Genomic DNA, 24,571 nt, shown 5'->3' with positions numbered 1-24,571 from the left:
GTGATCATCCTTCTTCCTTCCTTCATCCTTCTGTTTTACCTGGAATTAAAAAGACAGTCCCAAAAAATAATCATCTTACAAAACATTGCTTGCAGAAAAGTGGGCGACACACACTTCAGGGAGGTTGACAAGGCAGGTGTTGTTTGCTTTTGTCAGGCTATGGAATGCTCTTAACCCCCGAGCAGTAATACTTGCATTAAAAGAGTACCAAATTTACTACTTCAAGTAGTTATTAACATTATGGTACTGCAAAATTTTAAAACTCCCTGGCTTCCGCATGATAGCTACTCGTATAAATTCATTACATTTTACCACTTCAGCTGGTAAAATGTAGACTGCACTCCAAATAGGTCAACACAAGGTATGCTCACAACTAGGGCAACTAGGTAGATAAGAAAGGCTAACTACTCCTCCTGAGATGGAGTCTCCTACTGTAGTGACTCAGGCACTGAGAGACTGATAGAGCTGAAGAGATTCTTTGCAATAGTGATGGCATTCCTGAGCAGAACAATGCGGAACTGAACTGACAGAATAGTCTATGTTAACCGGGAAAAAAAAGAGCAGGATTTTCAAGCCCAAACAAAGTCAGATGCGGAGGCAGACAGGTCCCAAATTTCACAATGCTGGCATGAAGCACCCAGCCCCCCCCCCCCCCCCCCCCCCCCCATTCTCAACCTTGCCCCTCGCCTGAGGTGTGGTGATCCTCAGGTTAAATCACCACCAGTCAGCTTTTCCCCCTCAAAGGGGAAAGCAGCCTATGGTCATCCAGGACTACGGTGACTTTACTTTACTTTCATCATATGTAGGGCCGCACAGTGACACAGTGCCTCACCACGGTGCCGAGGTCCCAGGTTCGATCCCGGCTCTGGGTCACTGTCTGTGTGGAGTTTCTCCCTGTGTTTGCGTGGGTTTCGCCTCACAAGCCAAAGGTGTGCAGGCTAGGTGGATTGGCCATGCTAAATTGCCCCTTAATTGGAAAAAACTTTAGACATAAGTAAAGGAGGCCGGTTGGGATTTTCTAGCCAGTCTGCATTGCCTGATGTAACAAAGAGCAATTCAACTGCCTGGAGACAAACACCCAGCGACAGGCCACGATGCCAGGGCTCCAGATGGACATACAGGCCTTCCCCTACCTGTTTGGGTGGGGGTACAGTCAAAGGGCGTCCGTTGGAGGAATTCCAACTTCCTCCCGCCCACAGTGGTTGCCTGGATATGTTTCTACTTTTTAATTTACACATTGCTGCGGAGGGCACCTTCTTGTTGAAGCAACCTCTCAGTTATTTACCCTTTACTGCAGCCAGTGGGCCCTCTGAAGCTGGAGGGCCTTTGTCTTGTCCTCCAGCTTTGTGAGCCTGTCTCCAAGCCAATTAAGAGGGCGAGCCTGTCAAAATTCCAACCAGTGACAGTTTCTCACTTTGTGTGTGTGTGTGTCTGTATGTGTGTGTGTGGGGAGAGGGGTGGGGGGGGGGGGGGTGGAAGGAATTGGGGGGCAGAGCTGGCAGGGGGCAGATTTGGGCCCCAGAAACAATCCAGCTCCCATTTCGTAAAAAAAGAAAGGCAATATTATTATATTCTCATTTTAAAAGTTTCAGATTTGGGTGTTTTAGGAAATTATGTTTTGCTCCCCCCTCCCCCCTCCCAGAAGAAATACAGATATTGCAATGTCTCCGAATTTAGGTTATCTTACCATCTGACTAACAAATGCCTTTTTCAGACTGATGAAGGAACTGCCCAAGAATTTTTTCTCTTTGGTACAATCTTTGAGGCAACAATGATCGACAGGAAGATTGGTGAAAAGCCAATCAGCTTTGAGATATCTTTAGGTAAGAGGTCACAACCTGCTCCATTTTCTTAGTTTTTTAAAAAGTATGTCTGTTGGAATTTTAAATTTTAGAAACAGATGCAACAAAATTACAAAATACTACCTTCATAAGGGTAGATATAGGACATATGTCAGAGGTAGGTTCTTTACTCAGAGAGTAGCAAGGGCGTGGAATACCCTGCCTGCAACAGTAGTGGACTCGCCAAAATTAAGGGCATTTAAATGGTCACTGGATAAACATATGGATGATAAGGGAATAGTGTAGATGGGCTTTAGAGTGGTTTCACAGGTCGGCGCAACATCGAGGGCCGAAGGGCCTGTACTGCGCTGTAATGTTCTATGTTCTATGTAGCAGCAAGGAAAAGTCTCAACAAACATTGGGCACAAAATGGAACAGTACTGATGAGCTGTTCATTAATATATCTCTCATCACTTCACATCCTCCAGAGGAAAGATAAGACAGGTATGAGAAGAACATTATGTGAATTCCCACACCTCGGGTACAGTAGAAATCGTGAAGCCCAGCTTTGCCTGTAGATAATGTCAGGGTGGAATCTCTGTACTGTCACTGCCAGAGGGCAATCACCCTGGCACATGTGAGATTACCACACCCGTACATTAATATGTCAATCCAACATACCTATGATTATCCATCCATTTATTTTAATGAGGTGGTTTCAGCAAATGTTTGTGTGATTGAAATATATAGCACTGCCTGACAATAAACACATGTAAAATTTAAAAATAAATCCTCCACGCACACGTCTAAACTTGAAAGAATCGATTATTTTCTCATTGCCCGTACAATGGGCCAGACCAGGTTGTAATAATCATGGTGAGGCTATCAGCGTTCACTGTTACTTATTGGCAAATCGAACAACAACTTCTGGCGCTCCCAGTTAACCCCGAAATCAGGAATTTGCTGTCAGATTGTTCCAGCAGCTTCCTGACAATAGTATCTCACTGAGGGACTCGACATTGAAACAAATAAAATGGGGTTAAATTGCTGAACTTACATTTGCACAGGTCTGAGGTCCCCCCTAATAAAATCATGGAATTACAGAATCACTGCAGTGCAGAAGGAGGCCATTCGGCCCATCGAGTCTGCACCGACCCTCTGAAAGAGCACCCCACCTAGGCCCACTCCCTTGCCCTATCCCTGTAACTCCACCTCACCTTTGGGAAATTTAGGCAACCTTTCAACACTAAGGGGCAATTTAGCATGGCCATCCACCTAACCTGCAATTCTTTGGACTGTGGGAGGAAACCGGAGCACCCGGAGGAAACCCACGCAGACACTGGGAGCAAGTGCATCTCCTCAGTCACTCGAGGTCGGAATTGAACCCGGATCCCTGGCGCGTGATGCAGCGGTGCTAACCACTGTGCAACCGTGCCGCCCTCTGTGCAATAGCTATAAATTTCTGGACAAAAATCCAGAGAAAATCTGTGGGAAGGTGTGAATGTGATGAACGGCAAATCCCATTTGTTCGCCATTGAGTGCGAAATCTGGGCCAATACGGGCCTTTAATCTTCTCCTCAGAGAAGGAGGTGCCATTAGAAAGTCCGCATATGTTTCAGGATTAAGGACATTTAAAAAAGTGCTTTGCAGGCTCAAACTCAAGGAACAAACCGAGACAAATAAATGTCTCAGAATAAATAACTATTGGACCTAAAAGTCAGAACAAGGGTCGGAAATGATATGTTCTGTCGTGTTATGTACTCTGGGATAACACAGGCTGCAACTGGATGCAGCTTTAACCAAAAGATGCTCCAGACCTTGAAGTTAGTTCAATCTGATTTATTGAACCAGTAGCACAGTTAGCACAGTTCTCTATGAGTTCGACTCTCTGCTAACCCAAGTGTGGTTACTCTGTCTGACTGAACCAGACTAGCTCATAGCCACGTGCTGGAGGTGTGATACTGTAAATACACCCTGACTCACTCTTAAGATGTTCATCAGTGGAAAGAGACGGAGTGTGAGTTCCTCGTGCCTTTTATAGTGAGATACCACCCCTGAGTGTCCTGCCTGACTCATTGGTCATGTCCTGTTCTCTGTGTTCATTAGCTGCCTGTCTGTGCCTGTCTGTATATCATTATCTGCATGTCTGCATATCGTGACATGTTCCTTTTCCTTTTCACAGGGAATTACGGGAATGTTATAGATGGCGTTTCCCCAATCTCACCAACCAAAAAGCGACACCCTGATGTGAACGAGGGGGAAACTGTATCTCTGTTGCATGGCAGCGGATTGGATCAGACATCGGAGTCTGACAAGCCTACTACCACTCCCGAGAAACCACTGCTAACTGACGGCAATAGGTGAATGAAAATATTCTATTCTATTTAACAAAGCATTTTTAAAAAAGGCTGCTCCATACAATCTGTTATATTGTTCACTCTGATACAAAAGTTGCTGTTTTTTGTGGTCAGATGCTGGTTGACAAAACATTAGCTGCGACATTCTGCATCGTACCCTCAGATTTGCAAATCGTAGCCAACTGCCTGAAGCTGCAACTCCAGCACTTTTATACTTCAGTTAGTTCCTTGCGGTAGGAAAGCGGGTAAATATTGGCCAGAATTCTCCGGTCGTTGTGATTCACTTTTCCCGCTGCCAACGGATTTCACGGCGGCGTGGGGCGGTTACAATGGGAAATCACATTGACAAGCAGCGGGAAGATAAAATCCCACAGTCAGCGAACAGTTGGAAGTTGTCTGACTTGTTGGAAGCGCTAATGTATGTCAATGGGTACGGGGCTCCTTCTGACACTAACCCACCTAAATCTGGAATATAAACCTATGAACATGGTGGATGGGAAAGACCAGCAGGTTAAGTCTATCCCTTACAGTCATGTTGTCACTAAGAATGACGACCCCACCCATTAGAGAGGGTGGTGGAAATTTGCTGCCAAAGTGGATAATGACCTCACTTTTATCGTCATTATACTGCGTCTGCCAAGCATTTGCCCACTCACTCAACTTGTCCAAATCACACCGAAGCACCATTTTCGCCTGAAATAAAAGTAAAATACTCAATGCTGGAAATGTGAAATAAAAACTCAGCAGGTCTGGCAGCATCTGAGGAGAGAGAAACAGAGTTAATCTTTCGAGTCCGTATGACTCTTCTTGAACCATTATTCCATTAACATTCGACGGGAATTTCAGGTCCTGCCACGAAGGGTCATCGGCCGCGATTTAACTGGAAACAATTGTATGTCGGGTTTGGGGCACGTTTAGTGGGGTACTTCTCGGCAACTGCAACACAGAGAAACATAGCGGCACTTTGCTGTTTCTTTTGGCCTTGGGGCGTTTCTCTCTGCCGAGGCCACACTTAGAGTTATTTCATACTGAAAGGCTCCTTGCAGATCGGGGCAAAATTGTGTCTGCCTGCCCTGATCTTTTCCCCCTCTTTCAGCCTCTTCCACCCCCCCAGCCCCATTTTTGATCCCCACCCAACTTCAGGGAGGTCCCCCTTCATCTTCCCCTCCACCTGGTAAGGCCCCCAATGACCCATCCCTGGCAGTGCCAACCTGGCACCCGGGCACCCTTCCAATCTGGCAGTGTTACCCAGGCACCCTGGCAGTGTCACCCTGGCAGTGCCCCTTTCCAAACTGGCAGTGCTACCCAGGCAACCTGGCAGTGTCAGGCTGGCACTTCCAAGTTGCCCGGGTGCCAGAGGGAGTGCCAGGGTGCCATCCTGTCCTGTCCCCAACCAGCTGGCAGTCTCTAATGGCCTGAGAGACCCCCCCAGTGCCATTATGACTGGTCCGCGTTTATGGTAACCAGTACTAAATGGCGCCCTGGGCAGGCCTCCCAGGCATGGCCATTCGGTCCCGGGCTCTGGGAGAATCCCCCAAACGAAGGCGAGATCCAGATGGTGAGGACTCACGATACACAAGGCATTTAGATTAGAAAGGCGCAAATCTCGCCAGTTGAATCGGAAGATTCAATGGCCTCGTCTCGACACCAAGTCTGGCGTGACAGGGCTGGTAGATCATGCCCATAGTTTCTCACTCCACAGATGCTGCCAGATCTGCTGAAGTTTTCCTGCACTTTCTGTTTTTACGACTATTTTGTCTGGTAATTGGCACAGTGGTTAGCATTGCTGCCTCACGGCGCCGAGGTCCCAGGTTCGATCCCGGCTCTGGGTCACTGTCCATGTGGCATTTGTAAATTCTCCCCTTGTTTGTGTGGGTTTCGCCCCCACAACGCAAAGATGTGCAGGGTAGCTGGATTGGCCATGCTAAATTGCCCCTTAATTGGAAAAAATTAATTGTGTACTCAAAATGTTTTTTTTGTTTCAAATAAAATATTTTGTCTGATAATGCCAAAGTATCATGCATAATATTTTTGTACAGTGCCAACAACAACTTTCATTCATGTAGTGCCCTTAACACAGTAAAATGACCCGAGGCTCTTTGCAGGAGCGTTATTATGTAAGCAGGTATTAGTACAGGTAGCTAATAGCTTGGTCAAAGCGGTAGGTTTTAAGGAGCATCTTAAAAGGAACTTGGAGAGGGAATTTCAAAGCTTACGGTTTAGGCAGCAGAGGATATGCTCAATGGTAATGATGAAAATTGGGGATTGGCATGAATCGGAGAAACACAGAGACTTCCAATAACAAGCTCCTGGTAAACGCAAGCTTTTATTTGACTTTTCATCCACACAGGAAGACTGTCGGATTTCGGGCCTAGTCTTAGCTTATCATCCACCCTCCTGGCTCTCATTCTCCCAGAAACCTTCGTCTCAGATAATACTACATTAGAAAAAATGACTCTCATTGAATTCCTCTCTTTTGTTTACAGGAATTACTACTATTTGCCATTTAATAACAAGAAGCCATGTGTCTATGTCAAGAGTCAGTGGGAGGACCAAATCTTTCGGTTGCACAGTTCGAACTTCCTGGACAAAATTGCTGACAGGCTTGTTAGTTTTTCTTAAATTAATTAATAAATAATTTGCTCCATCTGCTGTTGTTGGCTCACCCTCTGACGCCTTTCCAATAATTCATGGGTTCCTAAATGATCTGTCCTCTCTCCCTTCTGTATATCGGTGACTTTCTTCGCTCATTCGGGCCAAATTTAGCCCCCGAAAGTGGGTGGATTTGGGCCACGTGGCAAGTTAACATTTAAAACATTTTGAACCCTATCTGCCTCAAATCCCTCGCCTTCTTCAAATTCCTCCTCTTCTTTGTTAAACTGGGTGGGTGGGGGAGGTGTGAATAGCCAACTCACTGTCAGGAGGCAGGTTAGAAACATATAATTTGAATCATAAAATCCCTGCACTGCAGAAGGAGGCCATTCGGCCCATTGAGTCTGCACCAATCCACTCCGCCCGATAACCCCGTAACCTAACCTGCACATCCCTGGACATTAAGGGGCAATTTAGCATGGTCAGTCCACCTAACCTGCACATCTTTGGACTGTGGCAGGAAACTGGAGCACCCGGAGGAAACCCACGCAGACACGGGGAGAACGTGCAGACTCCGTGATGCGACCATCAATTCACACGAGGCAGAGAGTTGAAGTGAACAGTGGCTTTAATCAACTAGAACAGTCCCTGCCTGCGACTGCTCTGCACTGAGAGCTGCCTACAGGACAGCTGCTCTATATACCTCCCCTCAAGGGGGCGGAGCCAGGGGCGGAGCCAGGGGCGGAGCCCACAAGGGCACCAACATGATACAAGCGGTGTAATATAGTACAATGGTCCATAGGTGGAGCCCACATGGGCAACAGCATAGTACAATGTGATACAGTGGTGAATGGTTACCGTAATACGTTCACCACACTCCGCACAGTCACCCAAGGCTGAAATTGAACCCAGGTTCCTGGTGCTGTGAGACAGCATTGCTAACCACTGTGCTACCGTGCCACCCTTGATTGATAGTAGATTGATTGATAGTAGCTCCTTTTCTCCTCCCAACATGATCACCCCACCTTTAATCCCTTCCCCAATTGCCCCCTGCAATCTCTCCCCCTCCCTGACCATGAGACCCCCACCCCGACGACCCCCTGCCCACCATGGTTTATCCTCTTATCCTCTTCCTCCACCGTCACAAGCTTCCCCTGACTGAAATTTCTTGCTCCCTCCCATACCTGTTCCTCAGTTGAGGGCATGGGTCACAGTCTCTCCTTCCTCACCGGCAGTCGATCTGTCAATTGGGCTGGCTGGCAGACCTGCAGGTAAACATGTAAAGGCGGTCCTATAGTAAGCAGGACATCACCTGGAAAACCTTTACTTTCGGGTTTCCCATTCACAGCTCCTCTCCCATTCATCCTACTGATTCAAACATATCTCCCTGTGAGTGATAGGGCCATCGTATCTGGCTTTTGCTCATGATTTTAATCTGCATTCAGCCAATCAGACTGCGCGCCCTCATTCATCCATCATGCAATGGCTGAATCGCTGCAGGTTGTTACCTTCCGCCTAATGAATGGGGTAATTAAAATCCTGGCTTCAATCTTTGGAAGAATGTTGTGTGGGGTGTATAATGGGCGGCTGATATTTATCCCCCATTTTACTTAGATCCTCCTCACAGAGGTTGCAAATTATTTTCCTTTTTAATTCTTCGGAAATACAAATCTCAAAATTATTTTTGGTGGTAGTAGCATATCATTGTTTCATGTGTTCATTTGTTAATATCTATTATCTTATTAAAAATGCTGAACCTCCCAACCCCCATTTACGAGTTATGTCCCTGTTAAATGACTCAGTAATGGAATGTCACGCAAGTGACATTTGTACAGTAATCTTAGGAACACTAATTCTTTGTCTTTCACAAACCTTAATAATACTTCCGTTACCGGGCCAGTAATCCAAAGATCCAAGCAAATACTCTGGGCAAATGGGTTCAAATCCCTTCACGCCGGTTGATGGGATTTCAAAATTGTGGATAGCACAATTGCTTCACAGCTCCAGGGTCCCAGGTTCGATTCCGGCTTGGGTCACTGTCTGTGCGGAGTCTGCACATTCTCCCCGTGTGTGCATGGGTTTCCTCCGGGTGCTCCGGTTTCCTCCCACAGTCCAAACATTTGCAGGTTAGGTGGATTGGCTATGATAAATTGCCCTGAGTGTACAAAATTGCCCTTAGTGTTGCGTGGGGGTTCTGGGTTATGGGGATAGGGTGGAGGTGTTGACCTTGGGTCGGGTGCTCTTTCCAAGAGCCGGTGCAGACTCGATGGGCCGAATGGCCTCCTTCTGCACTGTAAATTCTATGATGACTCTATGATGACTCTGTCCCCAACACAGGTGAGTGAGGAGCTTGAGGGTTGTTAAAATTTCAAAAGTCCGAGACCTGATCCCACCTGCCATGAACCCCTCATTTTGGGTTTTCACGAGGGTTAGTTGTGTTGGAGGGTGTCAGGGTTTGGGCAGCCAAATAACTTGTTCCCAAAAGGCAGGACAGGTATTTAAAAATGCTAATGAGGGTGCACACCTCTACTTTTAACACGGGAAACCCAGGAACTGAAGGAAGGAGTGGGGAGTTGGAATCACTAGATGTCTTTGTTTGAAATTTGTTTGTGGGATCTGGGTGTCACTAGCATTTGCTGCCCGTCCCTAATTACACTTGAGAACAATGATGTGTCAACAACGTTGTTGTGGGTCTTGAGTCTCATGTAGGCCAGACCAGGTAAGGTTAGCCGATTCCCTTCCCTAAAAGATGTTAGTGAACAAGATGGATTTTTACATCAATCCATATTTTTTTTATTTATTTTATTTTAATTTTTTCCAATTAAGGGGCAATTTAGCGTGGCCAATCCACTTACCCTGCACTTATTTGGGTAGTGGGGGTGAGACCCACGAAGACACGGGAAGAATGTGCAAACTCCACATGGTTGGTTACCATTACTGAGACTAGCTTTCATAGAATTTACAGTGCAGAAGGAGGCCATTCGGCCCATCGAGTCTGCACCGGCTCTTGGAAAGAGCACCCGACCCAAGGTCAACACCTCCACCCTATCCCCATAACCCAGAACCCCCACGCAACACTAAGGGCAATTTTGGACACTCAGGGCAATTTATCATAGCCAATCCACCTAACCTGCACATGTTTGGACTGTGGGAGGAAACCGGAGCACCCGGAGGAAACCCATGCACACACGGGGAGAATGTGCAGACTCCGCACAGACAGTGACCCAAGCCGGAATCGAACCTGGGACCCTGGAGCTGTGAAGCAATTGTGCTATCCACAATTTTGAAATCCCATCAACCGGCGTGAAGGGATTTGAACCCATTTGCCCAGAGTATTTGCTTGGATCTTTGGATTACTGGCCCGGTAACGTTACCACTGCACCGCCATCTCCTTTTCAACAGTGTTCTTGGGCCAGGAGAGCCTGATCCATGATCTCCCCCATGATTCACAATCTCTCACCGGCCTGTGATTTTTCTTTTCCTCCCTCCCTCCCACTTCTCCATTTCCTGCCTGTGTCCTCTCACTACCCCCTTCCTAGTATGCCCTCTCTGGCCCACTGTCCCGGTATGCCTTTCCAGCTTGCCCTTTCCCAGCATGCCCTTTCCCAGCATGCCATTTCCCAGCATGCCCTTTCCCAGCATGCCCTATCCCAGCATGCCCTATCCCAGCATGCCCTTTCCCAGCATGCCCTTTCCCAGCATGCCCTTCCTCTCAACAGACACCCAATCTGGCTGGATGCTGGCCAGGAAATAGAGAGAAAAAACCCAAATGAGATCCCACCATTAAATCTGGCATGATCCCTGCATTATCCAGGTTTTCTGGATTCTACAACACTCCCCTCCCCAATCCCTCACCACTCCATCACGACCTTGAACTCGCCATCTTTTCTGACCTCAGTGCCACTGCCACATTGCCGACTAAGGTTGCACCTGGAATTTCCAAAGCGGAAACCAGGATCTGTGCTGGTACTGGGGAGCTGAATTTCATTTGGATATCAGTTCAGATGATAGGCAAGCAGGATTCTCCGTCGGTGTCATGCTGTGTTTCATCAGCAGCACATTCACACCCACGGATTTCCCTACGGCGTGGGGGTGCTCACAATGGGAAACCCCATTGGCCGACTGCCAGGGCGGAGGATCCCACCCACAACTTAAAAAAAAATTTTTTTAGAGTACCCAATTAATTTTTTCTAATTTAGGGGCAATTTAGTGTGGCCAATCCACCTACCCTGCACATCTTTGGGTTGTGGGGGCGAAACCCACGCAAACACGGGGAGAATGTGCAAACTCCACACGGACAGTGACCCAGGACCGGGATCGAACCTGGGACCTCGGCGCCATGAGGCAGCAGCGCTAACCCACTGCGCCACCGTGCTGCCCTACACCGCGCTGCCCCCTCCCACGACTTTTAACATTGTGTACGCTTGCAGTGAGATCTGAAGTGTGAAAATGGAAACAATAAGTGTAACCATTTATTGAAGTTTAAATGTAGGTGGCATACTTTGTGTTTAATGTTGCAACTGGTCACTGCGTAATTGGCCAATAGCACACAAAGGAGAGTGTGAATGAGTCTTGACCAGTGCCATAGATTTAAGGTCAGGGGCAGAAGGTTCAGAGGGGTTGTGAGGAAAAACCTTTTCACCCAGAGGGTGATGGGAGTCTGGAACTCGCTGCCTGAAAGGGGGGTGGAGGCAGAGACCTTCATAACATTTAAGAAGTATTTAGATGTGCACTTGTGATGCCAAGGTATACAAGGCTCTGAGCCAAGCGCTGGAAAATGGGATTAGAATAGTTAGGTGGTTGTTTTTGCCCGCCGCAGATGCGAAGGGCAGAAGGGCCTTTTCTGTGCGGCAGACCTCTACGACTCTGACAGTTTTATTCATTGCCTCAACTTCGTTTGTAGGAAGAAGGATTGGAAGAAATCAAAGAATACATGAAAGTTTCTGACTCTAGAATGGATAAGAAGATGAAAGATGTTCTCAAGGAATTTATAGCCAGATGCAGGTAAAATACTGAAATGACTGACAGATATATCAACCATCCAAAAGATAATATAGCAACAAAAATAATGGGACAAGAAGCGAGGATGCTGGAAAAACTCAGCAGGTCTGGCAGCATCTACAAGGGGAGAAGGAAGAGTTCAGAACTGCAGGGAGGGAGAATGTTGTCGATCAACTCATTCTCTCCTTACAGACGCTATACCCGACCTGCTGAGTTCTTCCAACATCCTCTGCTCAAGTTCCAGATTCCAGCATTTTGCTTATTGTAAACTAATAAAATACCCTGACCGTCTCTTGAATTCCAGATTTGCATTTCATTGTTTTAGCTGCTTAAGAACATTTTGTGAATGCATGCAGCAGTTTTGTTTTACTATTGCTTCTGCTGCGGTATTTCCTGGAATTCATGCTTCTGTTTTACAATAGCTGATTTTTATGTTTATGTTCCTGTTAGGCTGCAAAACCTCTCATTATTTGACTGGCAGGGGCTTTTCTCAGTAACTTCAGAGTTGTGACAATAAAAGGCTATTATTATAATTAGTTATAAATCCCGAACCCATGTAGTCTACCTGTTTAAATGACTTTGATACAGAAATAAGGAGTGTGGGGGGGGTAGATTTTCTGGCCGTTCTCGGCAGCAGAATCTTCCGATGGTGTACTCCCACCGTGCGCTTTCCGGTGACGGGGGCGGAGGGGGGGTGGGGGTGGGGAGGGGGTGTAATGATATCTCGTATATAATCTTTGTATATCTAGTATGTCATCTTTGTATCTATAGTGTATCATCTTTGTATATATGAATGATCATGTAGAATAGTGTGTAATTACAGCATCCAGCCACCAGATGGAGTAAGAGCACACCTCACAGCCCACACGGTGGTCCACGTGATCTTGGGAGTGAGTTAGCAGGGAGGGTTGGAGACCGTCGTGTTTTCAGTAGCTCTGTGTATTGTGGTTATCTGATCTAATAATTAGCTTTTTCGGCATGCTTAAGAATTCACAGTTTATGGCGTAGTCTAAATAAATTGACTTTGATTTAGTACAAAGTCTGCATGTTCTTTGTGGCAACACTACAACCTTAATAATAGTAATTTAAACAAACAACGAACGTCACGGGGCGGGGGGGGGGGGGGAATTCGATGAGGATTCCCATTGGCAGTGACGGGACCAGAAGATCCAGTCACTGAGAAACACTCTGCGGGTGGGGGGTGGAGCCCAAGACCAGGTTGTGCTCTATACTCTCTTCTCGTCTATATTCAGTATTTGACACTGAGAAAAAGACTGAGAGGAACTTGCACAAACATAGGAAACATAAAGAGAGACAAAGAAGCTGATTAGAAAAGCTAAGTGACCTATGAAGAAAACCTGGCGTGAGCATGAATAGAAATGCCACAGGGCTGAACGCCCCAGCAAGCTGGCCCCACAGAAAGGTGTGGGATTGGGATATGAAAATCATGAGGAAAGATATCTCATTTTTGCAATATTCTTGGGGAAGGTACTCTTGATTATATCAGCAAGCTAATAATATTTAACTTGGAGTCCTATGCTATGATTATTTTAATGTTTGTTTTTCATTTTTTTCCAATTGAGGGGCAATTTAGCGTGGCCAATCCACCTACCCTGCACATCTTTTTGGGTGGTGGGGGTGAGACCCACGCAGACACGGGGCGAATGTGACCCAGGGCCGGGATCGAACCCGGGTCCTCGGCGCCGTGAGGCAGCAGTGCTAACCACTGTGCCACCGTGCCGCCCCCACGACCTTGATACAGTTTTGGGGTATTGAATTGGAAGGAACACTGAGAGGTGGGCCCAACCAGCAATCCCTGGCAATGCTTAGAGTCTTTTTAAAGGGGCAAGCCGTGGCAGAGAGAACCAATCCATATTTTGCTGCCCCTGAGTATTCAGGGCTGGAAGCTTGTGCAGTGATAGTCATGGCGAGTGGCAATTATTGGTGCAATTAATTATTTTACTTCAGAGAGGGCGAGTCAGCCAAGGAGGATTGGATTCAGTTTAGAAACTAGGTCGTGTGCAGGAGGGTGTTGGAGGAACAGTTAAGAGAGAATGCTGGAGCCCCAGCAGCTCCTAACAGAACACCATATAGGACAGGGGATTGCACAGAGTCTGGCCTGGAATGAGTCACTAGGAGCTGACAGGAGAGATGTGCGTAACGTGGGCCAGCTTCAGTGAGGGGACATGTTACCCCTTGTCTGCACAAAGAAAGTAACTGATGTTCTGTTTGAGGAGACAAATCAATTCATCAACTTCCCCATTAGCCTCTGTAGACAAGGCCTTTATCAAATGCAGCACTTCACTTGTATGTATGTGGGGGGGGGGGGATGCTTGTGCAAATGTAAAAACCACAGATGTGTAAATACTGCTCCATTGCGGGGCTGGTGAGCTGGACTGTCACATCCTCAGACTCTCCCAGAGGGAAGAATAATAAAGAATATGTATTTTTAAAATTATGGGCGCGATTCAACCACCAGGATGCGTCCGCTGCGGATCTGGGCACGTCGGGTAAAAAGCAGGCAGGGCCAAAATCAAGATTCGAGCTGGGTGCGAACCAGTTTCCAATTCACCCAGCCCACTCTTGACTGCGAGTTCCGGATCACGCCCAAAAATGGCGAGCGTATCATCAACCCTCATTTGCGTTCATTTCAATCTCGTTAGCAAAATTGAAGTCGAATCTGGCGGCCTCCTGGGAATGACCCGACTCGCCAGCGAGAAGTCATGTGGGTGTCGTTTAGTGCAATGGCTGCTGAGGCGAAGTCAGGAGGTGAGTAAACATCTCCATTTTTCGGCAGAAACCTCAAGAACACCGGAGCTCCTGCCCCAGTGCTCGTGGGGGGTTCAGCTGGTTGGGAGACCCCTCGTGGGGGTGGGGGGGGCTTAGTTGGGAGTCTGAAGCGTTCCAGGTCGGGGGTCACCCTTGGGACGGGGGGCGGTGAGGGGCTTTGGGTAGGTGAGGCCTTCAAGTCATCTTTAAATATTGTGGAGACCCATAACAGGGTCAAGCTGCAGGCTGTCTGTCCACACTTGCAGGACAGAGCCTTGAATACCTTCAATGCTGGAATTCAATTTCAATCCCTCTGACTGTGAACAGCCTCTAATGCACAGTTTGAAGCTATTGCAAATGATGAATTAGCCTTGTTAGTTGTGAGAGCAACAGGGACTGGAGGTGCAGACAGGCCCATTGTGAAGATTAATGTGACAGAGGCTTCACATGTATTCAGGTGTAATGGGCGGGATTCTCCGACCCCCCGCCGGGTCGGAGAATCCCGGGGAGCAGCGTGACTCCCGCCCCGCCGCTCCGACGCCGGCTGCCATATTCTCCGGCGCCGGCGGGGGCGGGGATCACGCCACACCGGTCGGGGGTTGTTGGCAGCGGCACCCCACGGCAATTCTCCAGGCCCCGATGGGCCGAGCGGCCGTCCGTTTCTGGCCAGTCCCGCCGGCGTGGATTGGACATGGTCCCACACGGCGAGAGCTGGCAGGTATGTTGGCTGGTGCGGTCCTCGGGGTGCGCTGGGGGATCCGACCCTGGGGCGGCCCCCCACGGTGGCCTGGCCCGCGATCGGGGCCCACCGATCTGCAGGCGGGCCTGTGCCGTGGGGGCACTTCTTCCTTCCGCGCCGGCCCCTGTGGGGATCCGCCATGGCCGGAGCGAATAAAACACCCTCCTGCGCATGCGCCAAATACGCCGGTGGTTCTGCGCATGTGCTAACTCGCGCAGTCCCTTCGGCACCAGCTGGCGTGGCTCCAAACCCTCCGGCGCCGGCCTAGCCCCCGGAAGTGTGGAGAATTCCGTAACTTCCGGTCGGCCCGATGCCGGAGTGGTTTGCGCCGTTTTTCACGCTGGCGTCGGGCCATCGCGCCAATTCGGAAGAAACCTGCCTAACATGTTTTAATAGTGAAAGATTGGCATTTTTATTCCCCCTAGCTGCAGATAACGAACTCCGCCAACTGCCCCAAAGTGCCCACTCAGTGAATCCTCAACCTTCTTGAGCTTCCGTGCTCTACTGCTACGTCTAGGTGTGTCCCCAGGATGCACATCAGGGGTGGACACAGCCTGCTGCTTTCCGCATCCTGTGTCCTTCGATACCCTTGGCGGATGTCATCTGGAGGGCCTGGGGCCAGAGGGCCCGCAGCGACTTACCAGTGAGACTGGCATCGCCGTGCCACCCCGTTCTGCCTCCTGCCCTTCAGATGTACCAGTATCAGGCTTTGCCAGCCTTGGGAGCTCCCCATTGTCTGCACCATAGTGTTGAGACCCTTAGCGATGCTCCTCTGTGACTGGGCCACGCTTTGGAGTGCCACAGCAATGTCCACTTGCATCTGCGACATGTCCTTCAGCGACTAGGACTTGAAGTCAAGGCACTCAGCCATGGTCATCACAGACTGAGCCATGTCTTGGACACCACCACTCAAGATGTCATGATCCAGGGGTTACCCTAGTGGCTACCCTAGTGTTGGCCTCTGTTCCACGCGTGGTCGGCAACATAGCCTTGGGACTCCTCCAACAGGCTATGCAGTCGTTGGAATGTTCGTGACATCCCCTCCTGAATCCCACGGCTGTGTCCTATAATCTGCATCACCTCTGGGAGAACCTTGTCCAGATGTCCCATCTGACTGGGACCCAGCTGAGACCTGGGATCCAGAAGACCTCCAACTGCTGACTCCATTGGATGTTCTTGCCTCCACCTGATGTGCATCAGCAACTGTGTGGTGCTCACCAGATTGTGCCCCCGAAGCCTGTCCACTAATGTCGCCCACAGAGGTTGTGTCTCTGTGCTGGGGAAAGGTGCAGGTGATAACTGTGATGTCTCGATGGCGGTCTCCTCAGATCTCTCCTCCGAGCTGGTCTCTTGGGTGGCAGGATTGAGGTGACTCCGGATGGCCTGGCCCCATCAGATGGAGATCCTGCGAGGCAATGGCCTTGTGGTCAGTGAGAGAGAATGATCATTTTGTCTGACATCAACAACTCACTTAGTACAGGTCATCTGGGTGAAGGGCCAGTGGACCCTCACCTCTGCGGCACAGGCCATCCTCGCTGTCGGTGACTGTGCTCTCCTCGGCCAACTCTGCAATATCCAGGGCCTGTTACTCATGGGAGGTGTGGTCTCACATCTATGAGACTCCATCCCACTGTCCGGACCCTTTCCCACTTATTATGGACTACTTTCTCCTGTGGGGACAAAGCGAGGGCATTGTGAGCCGCACACTTGATGGGTCGGGGCGATCTATAGCAGATGGCATATGTGGGCACCTCAGCTGGACATGAAGGGTTTGTGCTGGTGGGTACCGGGGGCTGCTGAGGAACACGCATGTGGCACTCCAAAACGTGGCCCAGTCACAGAGGAGCATCGCTAAGGGTAGCACAAGTGGATAGCACTGTGGCTTCACAGAGCCAGGGTCCCAGGTTTGATTCCCCGCTGGGTTACTGTCTGTGTGGAGTCTGCACATTCTCCCCTTGTCTGCGTGGGTTTCCTCCGGGTGCTCCGGTTTCCTCCCACAGTCCAAAGACGTGCAGGTTAGGTGGATTGGCCGTGCTAAATTGCCCTTAATGTCCAAAAAGGTTAGGAGGGGTTGTTGGGTTATGGGGATAGGGTGGAAGTGAGGGCTTAAGTGGGTTGGTGCAGACTTGATGGGCCGAATGGCCTCCTTCTGCACTGTATGTTCTATGTTCTAAGATCGCTGTGGGAAGGGAGCAAGGTGTCAGCCAGTGATCTGTGGTGGGAGAGGGGTTTGGGAATTTGAGGGGTAAAGCGGAACTGATGCCGGGAGAGAGGTGGTAACTTACCCTTGCAGCCCTGTGGTTGTCGTTGGTCTTCTTCCAACATTGGACGGCGGTCCTGCTGCCTGCACTGGCAGCCGCTGCCACTGTCTCCCAGGCGCCATTGCTGACCCTGCTGTTGGGCCTCCAATGTCCTCGGGGGAACAGGATGTCCCAACTCACCTCCACAGCTTCGCGAAGCTTGGCCAGGTCAGCATCGCCAAAGCGAGGAGCAGGTCTGAGCACTGCCACGATTGTGTGTTGACTGGGAGGGAGTGGTGAGGGAGTGCTTAAAAGCAGTTCCCCTTTGTTAACCGCGAGACACTGAGGCTTATGTCTGATGAATCAGATGACGAGACAGTCAGTAATGGAAAGACTCGTGAGGAATCATTTTCGGCACTGAATGCCGTTGAATATGGGTCGCGATCTTGCCAATGCGGCCGTCGAGGAACACCCTGCCAATAGCGCTTTATCTGTTAGGGCGGCACGGTGGCGTAAAGGTTAGCACTGCTGCCTCACGACACCGAGGATCCGGGGTCGATCCCGACCCTGGGCCACTGTCTGTGTGGAGTTTGCACATTCTCCCCGTGTTTGCGTGGGCCTCACTCTCACAACCCGAAGATGAGCAGGGTAGGTGGATTGGCCACACTTAATTGCCCCTTAATTGGAAAAATTAAAAAAGAAAGAAAAAAAAAAAGAAATGTTTCCATTGAATCGCGCCCGCTGTGTCTATCATAATGACACTGAGTGGCTGTGGTACATCGATCAAAATATGACATAATGCATAGTTTGCAGTGTGTTGCGAGGCAGTAACAAGGTGGGGGAATCAGCAGAATAAACCACTAAAACAGCTTGTTTTCATCTCCTCAAAACAAAATAACGTGTCACAGTCAATAAATAACTTTAAAAATTTAATCAGTGTTGTTATGCTGACAGATGTGACTGATGTGCTATATCGTCCAGCATATGCTAATCGACCAAATGGATATAAGAACAGGTCCATTCAGATTTTGTTCAAGTTTTCCACACAGGCACCAATGGAGATTTCTTCAGTCCAATCAGCCGTGAATTAAACTGCAGTGATAGTGGGCAGAATTTCAATTTCTATGGGATGGGCGTGGGTGCAGGCACAAGGACAAATCCCTGAATTTAGCATCGACACAACCCGCCCTCTCCACATTTGCAGAGAAGGCCACGAAGTTAAAGCTTGCAGTGAATCATAATTCTGCTAATATTCAAAAATACTTCATTGCGTATTTAGGAAATAGCACCTTCTAAATCTATTTGAACTCATTAAATCAACTTACAGAGTCAGTTCTCATTTTGCACTCTGTAGTTTATCATTTACATTCTGATAATCCAATTTCATATCAAAACCACCTTGTCCTTTTAGTACTCTTTCAGCCGTGTCATGTCATCTTACCACAACGGTTAGATATTAATACAGTAAAATGGGTAATTAGACGTTCTGGGTGAAACAGCACAGGGTAGGGTGGACCAGGCATGCAAAATCCAAAACAGGACACATTGAAAAGCCTTAGGAAGGCGGGCTCTGCGCTGATGAACATATTGAGCGACCAATGGCTGTTGACTGGGGGAGGGGCAATCAAAGGTAGGATACCATGTGATCACCGGCGAGATTCTCCGGCCTCACAGCCGAGTGTTTCTCGGCAATGGGAGGCTGCGTTGGTTCCCTGGCAGCTCCCGCTGCTGTCAATGGGAATTCCCATTGAAGCCACCCCATGCACAGGGAAACCCACGGGCGGGTGTTTGATGTCAGCGGGACCAGAGAATCCTGCCACCAGCAAACGGCTGGAGAATTTCGGCCAACATCTCCCTAAATATGTCCAGCCAGAATAAGCAACCATTGCAGACACCCAATCATTGAAGACAGAAGTTGCAAACTTTCTTTTCAATGACATTTCTGCCTCATTTTCTTTAAAAAAAATTGAATCTAGTTTTCATTTGTCACAAGATTTCAGAATCCTCTATTCCGCTCTAACCTTGCTGTGTAATCCCAATGATAAGTCCAATCTCCATTTAAAGGTCTATTTTCATTTACACACTGAATCCTAACAATTGGTGTTTTCAACCAAACCTGTATTTTAATCTAGCGAATGTGAGGGAGATTTTGTTTGCTCTGAGTTGCAAGCAGAAAGTTTGGGATCTTTTAATCAGAGATTTGGCCCAGCGTGCCATGGTCAAAGAATTTTCCTGTCACCTTCCTCAGTGATGATTAGTGCTTTAATGAAGGGTATCATCCTTCCTCAGTGATGATTGGTGCTTTACCGATGGACATCATCCTTCCTCAGTGATGATTGGTGCTTTACCGATGGACATCATCCTTCCTCAGTGATGATTGGTGCTTTACCGATGGGTATCATCCTTCCTCAGTGATGATTGGTGCTTTACTGATGGGCATCATTGGACAACATTCCAACATTGGCTTGTGATTGGAGGATGCGGTGTTAATTTATAGGAGGTAAATTATCCCCATAATCTCTTAGAAATTACCCCCTGTGCCTCTCTGGCTGGGGGCCTCCTTTCCTACACGCCGGCCCCTGTAGCCCTGCGCCATGTTGCGTTGGGGCCGGCGCGTAGAAGGAGGCCACTGTGCATGTGCACGTTGGCGCCGGTGCCACTGCGCATGCGCGGATCCCGCGGCACACAGTTCACGCCGGGATCGGCAGCTGGAGTGGCGCAAACTGCTCCAGCGCTGTGTTGGCCCATTGGGGCAGAATTACTTCTGGCAGCGGCCCGTTCACACCGTCATAAAACGCAACAGCGTTTACAACGGCATGGACACGCTGCCGCGGGATGGGAGAATCCCGCCCGAAGTGCTGACAGAAATCTCTGATCTGGATGCTGTGATGAGGGAAAAGCTTCACAACAGGGCACTTGGGCTAAACTTTTATGTTGAATGTACAGGCGCAAGCTTGGCATGGAATTGCGTGGAATCGTGCGAGATGTTGGGTGCGTATCCGGCCTTCATTACGCTCACACACAGAATTATGGTTAGCAACGCACGTGGAAGTCAGATATGTTCCCGCCGACACTTAAGTGGACAGTCAAGCCCATTAAAGAGCCAATTGTCCGTGATTTTATGCGGCCCGTTCACTTTTACGGGGGCGGATGGGCCAATCTGCCAGGCGGCCTTCATGCTTTCACTACAAACTCCATCCGGGGTGGGTTAAAATGTTCAGGGGTTAAATGAATTAAAAAGATGTTTGAGGGATGAGATGCTATGATGTCTGATGTCAGGTGTTTGAATTTGCATTGCAGACACAGTGAACAGATGTTTATTGACCTCATTTGGGCAGCATGGTAGCATAATGGTTAGCACTTTGGCTTCACAGCTCCAGGGTCCCAGGTTCGATTCCCCGCTGGGTCACTGTCTGCGCGGAGCCTGCACGTTCTCCCTGTGTCTGCGTGGGTTTCCTCCGGGTGCTCCGGTTTCCTCTCACAGTCCAAAGGTGTGCAGGGGTAGGTGGATTGGCCATGCTAAATTACCCTCAGTGTCCAAAAAAGGTTAGGTGGGGTTACGGGGATAGAGTGTGGCCTTAGGTAGAGTGCTCTTTCCAAGAGCCGGTGCAGACTCGATGGGCCGAATGGCCTCCTTCTGCACGGTAAATTCTGTGATTTTGTTCTTACAGCTCTGCAGCTCCCCGAGGCAGCTCCACCGCAGCTGTCAGCCTCGAGGGGGTGCCCACCCACACTCTCATTTCCCTCCGCATTCGCTTTCTTCCCGCACCCACCCCCATCACACACAGAACCCCCCCCCCCCCCCCAGCCCCAGGCAGCACTGAGCCTTCCTCTGCGCACATTTCACGCTGGCTACACGCGAATTGGCCAGCCAGTGTGAAATTGCATTCGGCCCATCTATATCGTGTCTGCTTCCGGCCCCGCCAATCACAGGCGCCCAAAGAGCGCAAGATCCAGGCTCCTGATTTCATTTTTGAAAATTGAGCAAATTGTCGGGACAACGGGACATTTAATGAAAAACCGAAACTGTTCCGGCAGAACCAGTACATCTGTCCACCGTCGCACCGGGATGAGCAGGCTGCCTGCCCCAGTACTGTAGCTCGAGGCCTAGTCGCCTTTAACATCCAGCCAAGCCTCACTAACAGCCTCACGGTCAGCTGCCTGCACGAGGCAGGCATCTAGAGGCAGCTTGCTTAGTCAGGGTGTAAGTTCTGGAAAGCGGGTTTTGGACAGGTATGTGGATGGAGAGCAGAGGCACTATGCGGCAGACACTCAAACGGTCTTCTTCAGGGTTCTCAAAGGTCATGTCTTCACTCAACATTGACCATACGGAGTCAATCCAGCAAGGGTCACTGAACAGTGATCAGAAGCAAGCATTGGGGCTGCTTTAGACTGACGCTAAGAATAATTGTAGCATAATAAATAACAAATGATATACTTACGGCAATTTAAGCACAGTTTTTGCTAGTTGCTTGATTGGAGGTTTGTGACTCAGAACCAGTTCATGGATTTTACTTTGCAATTCAGCGCTAGCTATGAACATACACCAATGAAGGTGAAAAATTCACCCACCTAACTAATCAATAATTTATTTGTGTCCTAGACATTTTTCCGCCTTCGCTGAAACAAAACTGGAACGAGTTGACCAGACTGCGCTGGATAAGAAACGCTTGATCACATGCAGGGTGGAACTGGTAGGACATTGACACAATGGACTGGACATGAAGGCTGTGAATTTCCTGGAACCTGCTCCCACACTGAAGTCAGGCGGAAACTAATTTAAGTGTGTTAATGGGGTTTCCCTTGCACTTCAGCAGCAGTTATCACGGGAGCAACTTCCAGGGAATATTTTGGTGTGTTTGACCTTCATGGCATGATGCCTGTTATAACTCTCACAGCAGAATGGCCAAGAGGCAATTACATACATGAATTCCTGTCTCATTGTTCAAGACTGCTCTCCGCAATTATTTCTAAGGTAACATATTGTACAAGATTTACTGTCAGACAAAACAAAGGAAAGGATTTCAACTGTTGGGTGGCTGACTATCGCTCAGCGCCCGGCCGCCTTGTGCTAGGAAGCACAGATGCCAGAGCCATTTTGAAATTCTGCCCTCAATGAAATAGAACCAGCAAGTTGCTATCCAATATTTTTATAATTAACAAATGGAAATGTTCAAAGAAAACTTTAAAAAGCACAATTCTTTCAATGCCTCTGTAAAGGTTTTCCCCAGTTTCTTGGCGTAAAGTCCAGGGAAGATTAATCTTTAATGTTTGGAGACTCTTGAACTATCCAGGAGGGCTTGGAACCATTATTTTTATGTTTGTTAAACTTGCCTATTAAAAGGGGCCTCTTGCCTAAAACAGGCAGGAACCTCTGTGCCCGAGTGGGCCTTTTAAAAATGGCAATAGCCAATGCATCACTAGTATTGGAATGCTAAGTCTAGTGACTGTGTTCTGAGGCTGTTACATGTTAGTATTGACTAGACTAAGCTAAAATGGTCGAAAGTTGAAATTATTTCCAAAAGGGGATCGAAATATCTGACTGATAAAAAATGAGACATGTGCACTAGTTTCCAAAGTATCATGTTGTCTATATAAGCAATCCTTTAAACATTTAAAACATTTCTGTTCATATCGTCGGCGTCAAACAAGAAAATAAGCTTTGACAAAGAGTCATCAAACTCAAAAGGTTAGGTCCCTTCTCGCTCCACAATTGCTGACGGACCTGCTGAGATTGCCCAGTGCTTCAGACTCCAACATCCGCAGTAATTTGCTTTTATTATCTTAGTAAAATATCGTTACTGATCTGGAGCTTTTAAGTAGTTCTTTTGATTGTATTTGGTATTTTTGCAGGTTTTTTTTTGAGACACAGTAACTTGTCAGTATAATCTTGCAGCTGCAGGTCTAAAGTAAGGAGAGGGCACTCTATAAAGGAGATAGTTTCAAAATTGAATTATCTATTTAATTGAGAGGAAGCAGTAGTGCTCCGTGGTTGTCACAACATGAGCCTGGAATTTATTGCGATGTGTTCATGCATTGAAAATAAGTGGGTTTAAAGCCTCTGCTACAATAGTGGAGGGAGGAATTTGAGACAAGAGTTTTAAGCGTTGATATATTCGTGTTGCTTACTGTAACCTCCATGGTCATTATAGCACACAAGAAGGCCATTCAGCCCATCAAGGCCCTGCCAGTGATGATTCCTTTCTCATATAATCAATGCAGAGCTAAAGAAATCCACACGTCAAAATATTGTTTCATTTTATGTTGCAAATGGAATTGAGCAACCCAAAGAAACCTCACAACTAAAACTCCAGCTTAGATCTAAAGCCCGTTGACGTGTTATCTGTGATGAATTTTTCTCACATCTTTACGTCTTCACAAGTTTTTAAGTAACAGCTGCATCCCTGGTTAACACGGAATAAAATGCAGGAACAAAAACAGATGATGCTGGACAATGGTGGGGCAGCACGGTCGCACAATGGGTAGCACTGTTGCTTCACAGCGCCAGGGTCCCAGGTTCGATTCCCTGCGTGGGCCTCCGGGTGCTCCGGTTTCCTCCCACAAGTCCCGAAAGACGTGCTGTTAGGTGAATTGGACATTCTGAATTCTCCCTCTGTGTACCCGAACAGGTGCCGGAGTGTGGCGACTAGGGGCTTTTCACAGTAACTTCATTGCAGCGTTAATGTAAGCCTACTTGTGACACTAATAAAGATTATTATTATTAATCTCAACAAGTCTGACAGCATCTGTGGGGAGAGAAGGGAGCTAACCGTTTCGAGTCTGGATGATTCTGTCAAAGCGGATGTCTCGTTGTCACAGATTTGATAAAGAGTTACCCAGACTGGAAATGTTTCTCTCTCCACAGATGCTGTCAGACCTGCTGAGGTTGTCCAGCATCTTCTGTTTTTGCTTCAGATTCCAGCATCCGCAGTGATTTGCTTTTATAATAAACCGCAGCAGTTTATTGGAAACTCAATTCTCTCCATCTGTCTAATTCCCCATCCTTTTATGTCTGCTGGTGTTTAACATCAAGTAAGACCATTCATCTTTCCAGGATGTACCGTCAATCTTGCAGCTTTCATTTCTTTGAGG

At 48.2% G+C, this 24,571-nt stretch overlaps 1 protein-coding gene across 1 annotated transcript in view; it reads left to right on the top strand.

The window, feature by feature from the left end:
* fer1l6 (fer-1 like family member 6) overlaps positions 1-24,571 on the top strand; it is a 203,395-nt gene that overhangs the window by 60,988 nt on the left and 117,836 nt on the right. Inside the window, exons 12-16 of the mRNA XM_072467070.1 lie at positions 1,715-1,823; positions 3,964-4,141; positions 6,625-6,745; positions 11,634-11,734; positions 22,083-22,173. Coding sequence (XP_072323171.1) covers positions 1,715-1,823; positions 3,964-4,141; positions 6,625-6,745; positions 11,634-11,734; positions 22,083-22,173 — 600 coding nt within the window. The remainder of the gene's footprint in view (positions 1-1,714; positions 1,824-3,963; positions 4,142-6,624; positions 6,746-11,633; positions 11,735-22,082; positions 22,174-24,571) is intronic.

Source organism: Scyliorhinus torazame, chromosome 11 (genome assembly GCF_047496885.1).
Source record: "Scyliorhinus torazame isolate Kashiwa2021f chromosome 11, sScyTor2.1, whole genome shotgun sequence".
Taxonomy (NCBI): Eukaryota; Metazoa; Chordata; class Chondrichthyes; order Carcharhiniformes; family Scyliorhinidae; genus Scyliorhinus; species Scyliorhinus torazame.
The sequence above is the reverse complement of the archived record's forward strand: the minus strand, read 5'-3'. Positions and strand labels throughout refer to the sequence as shown.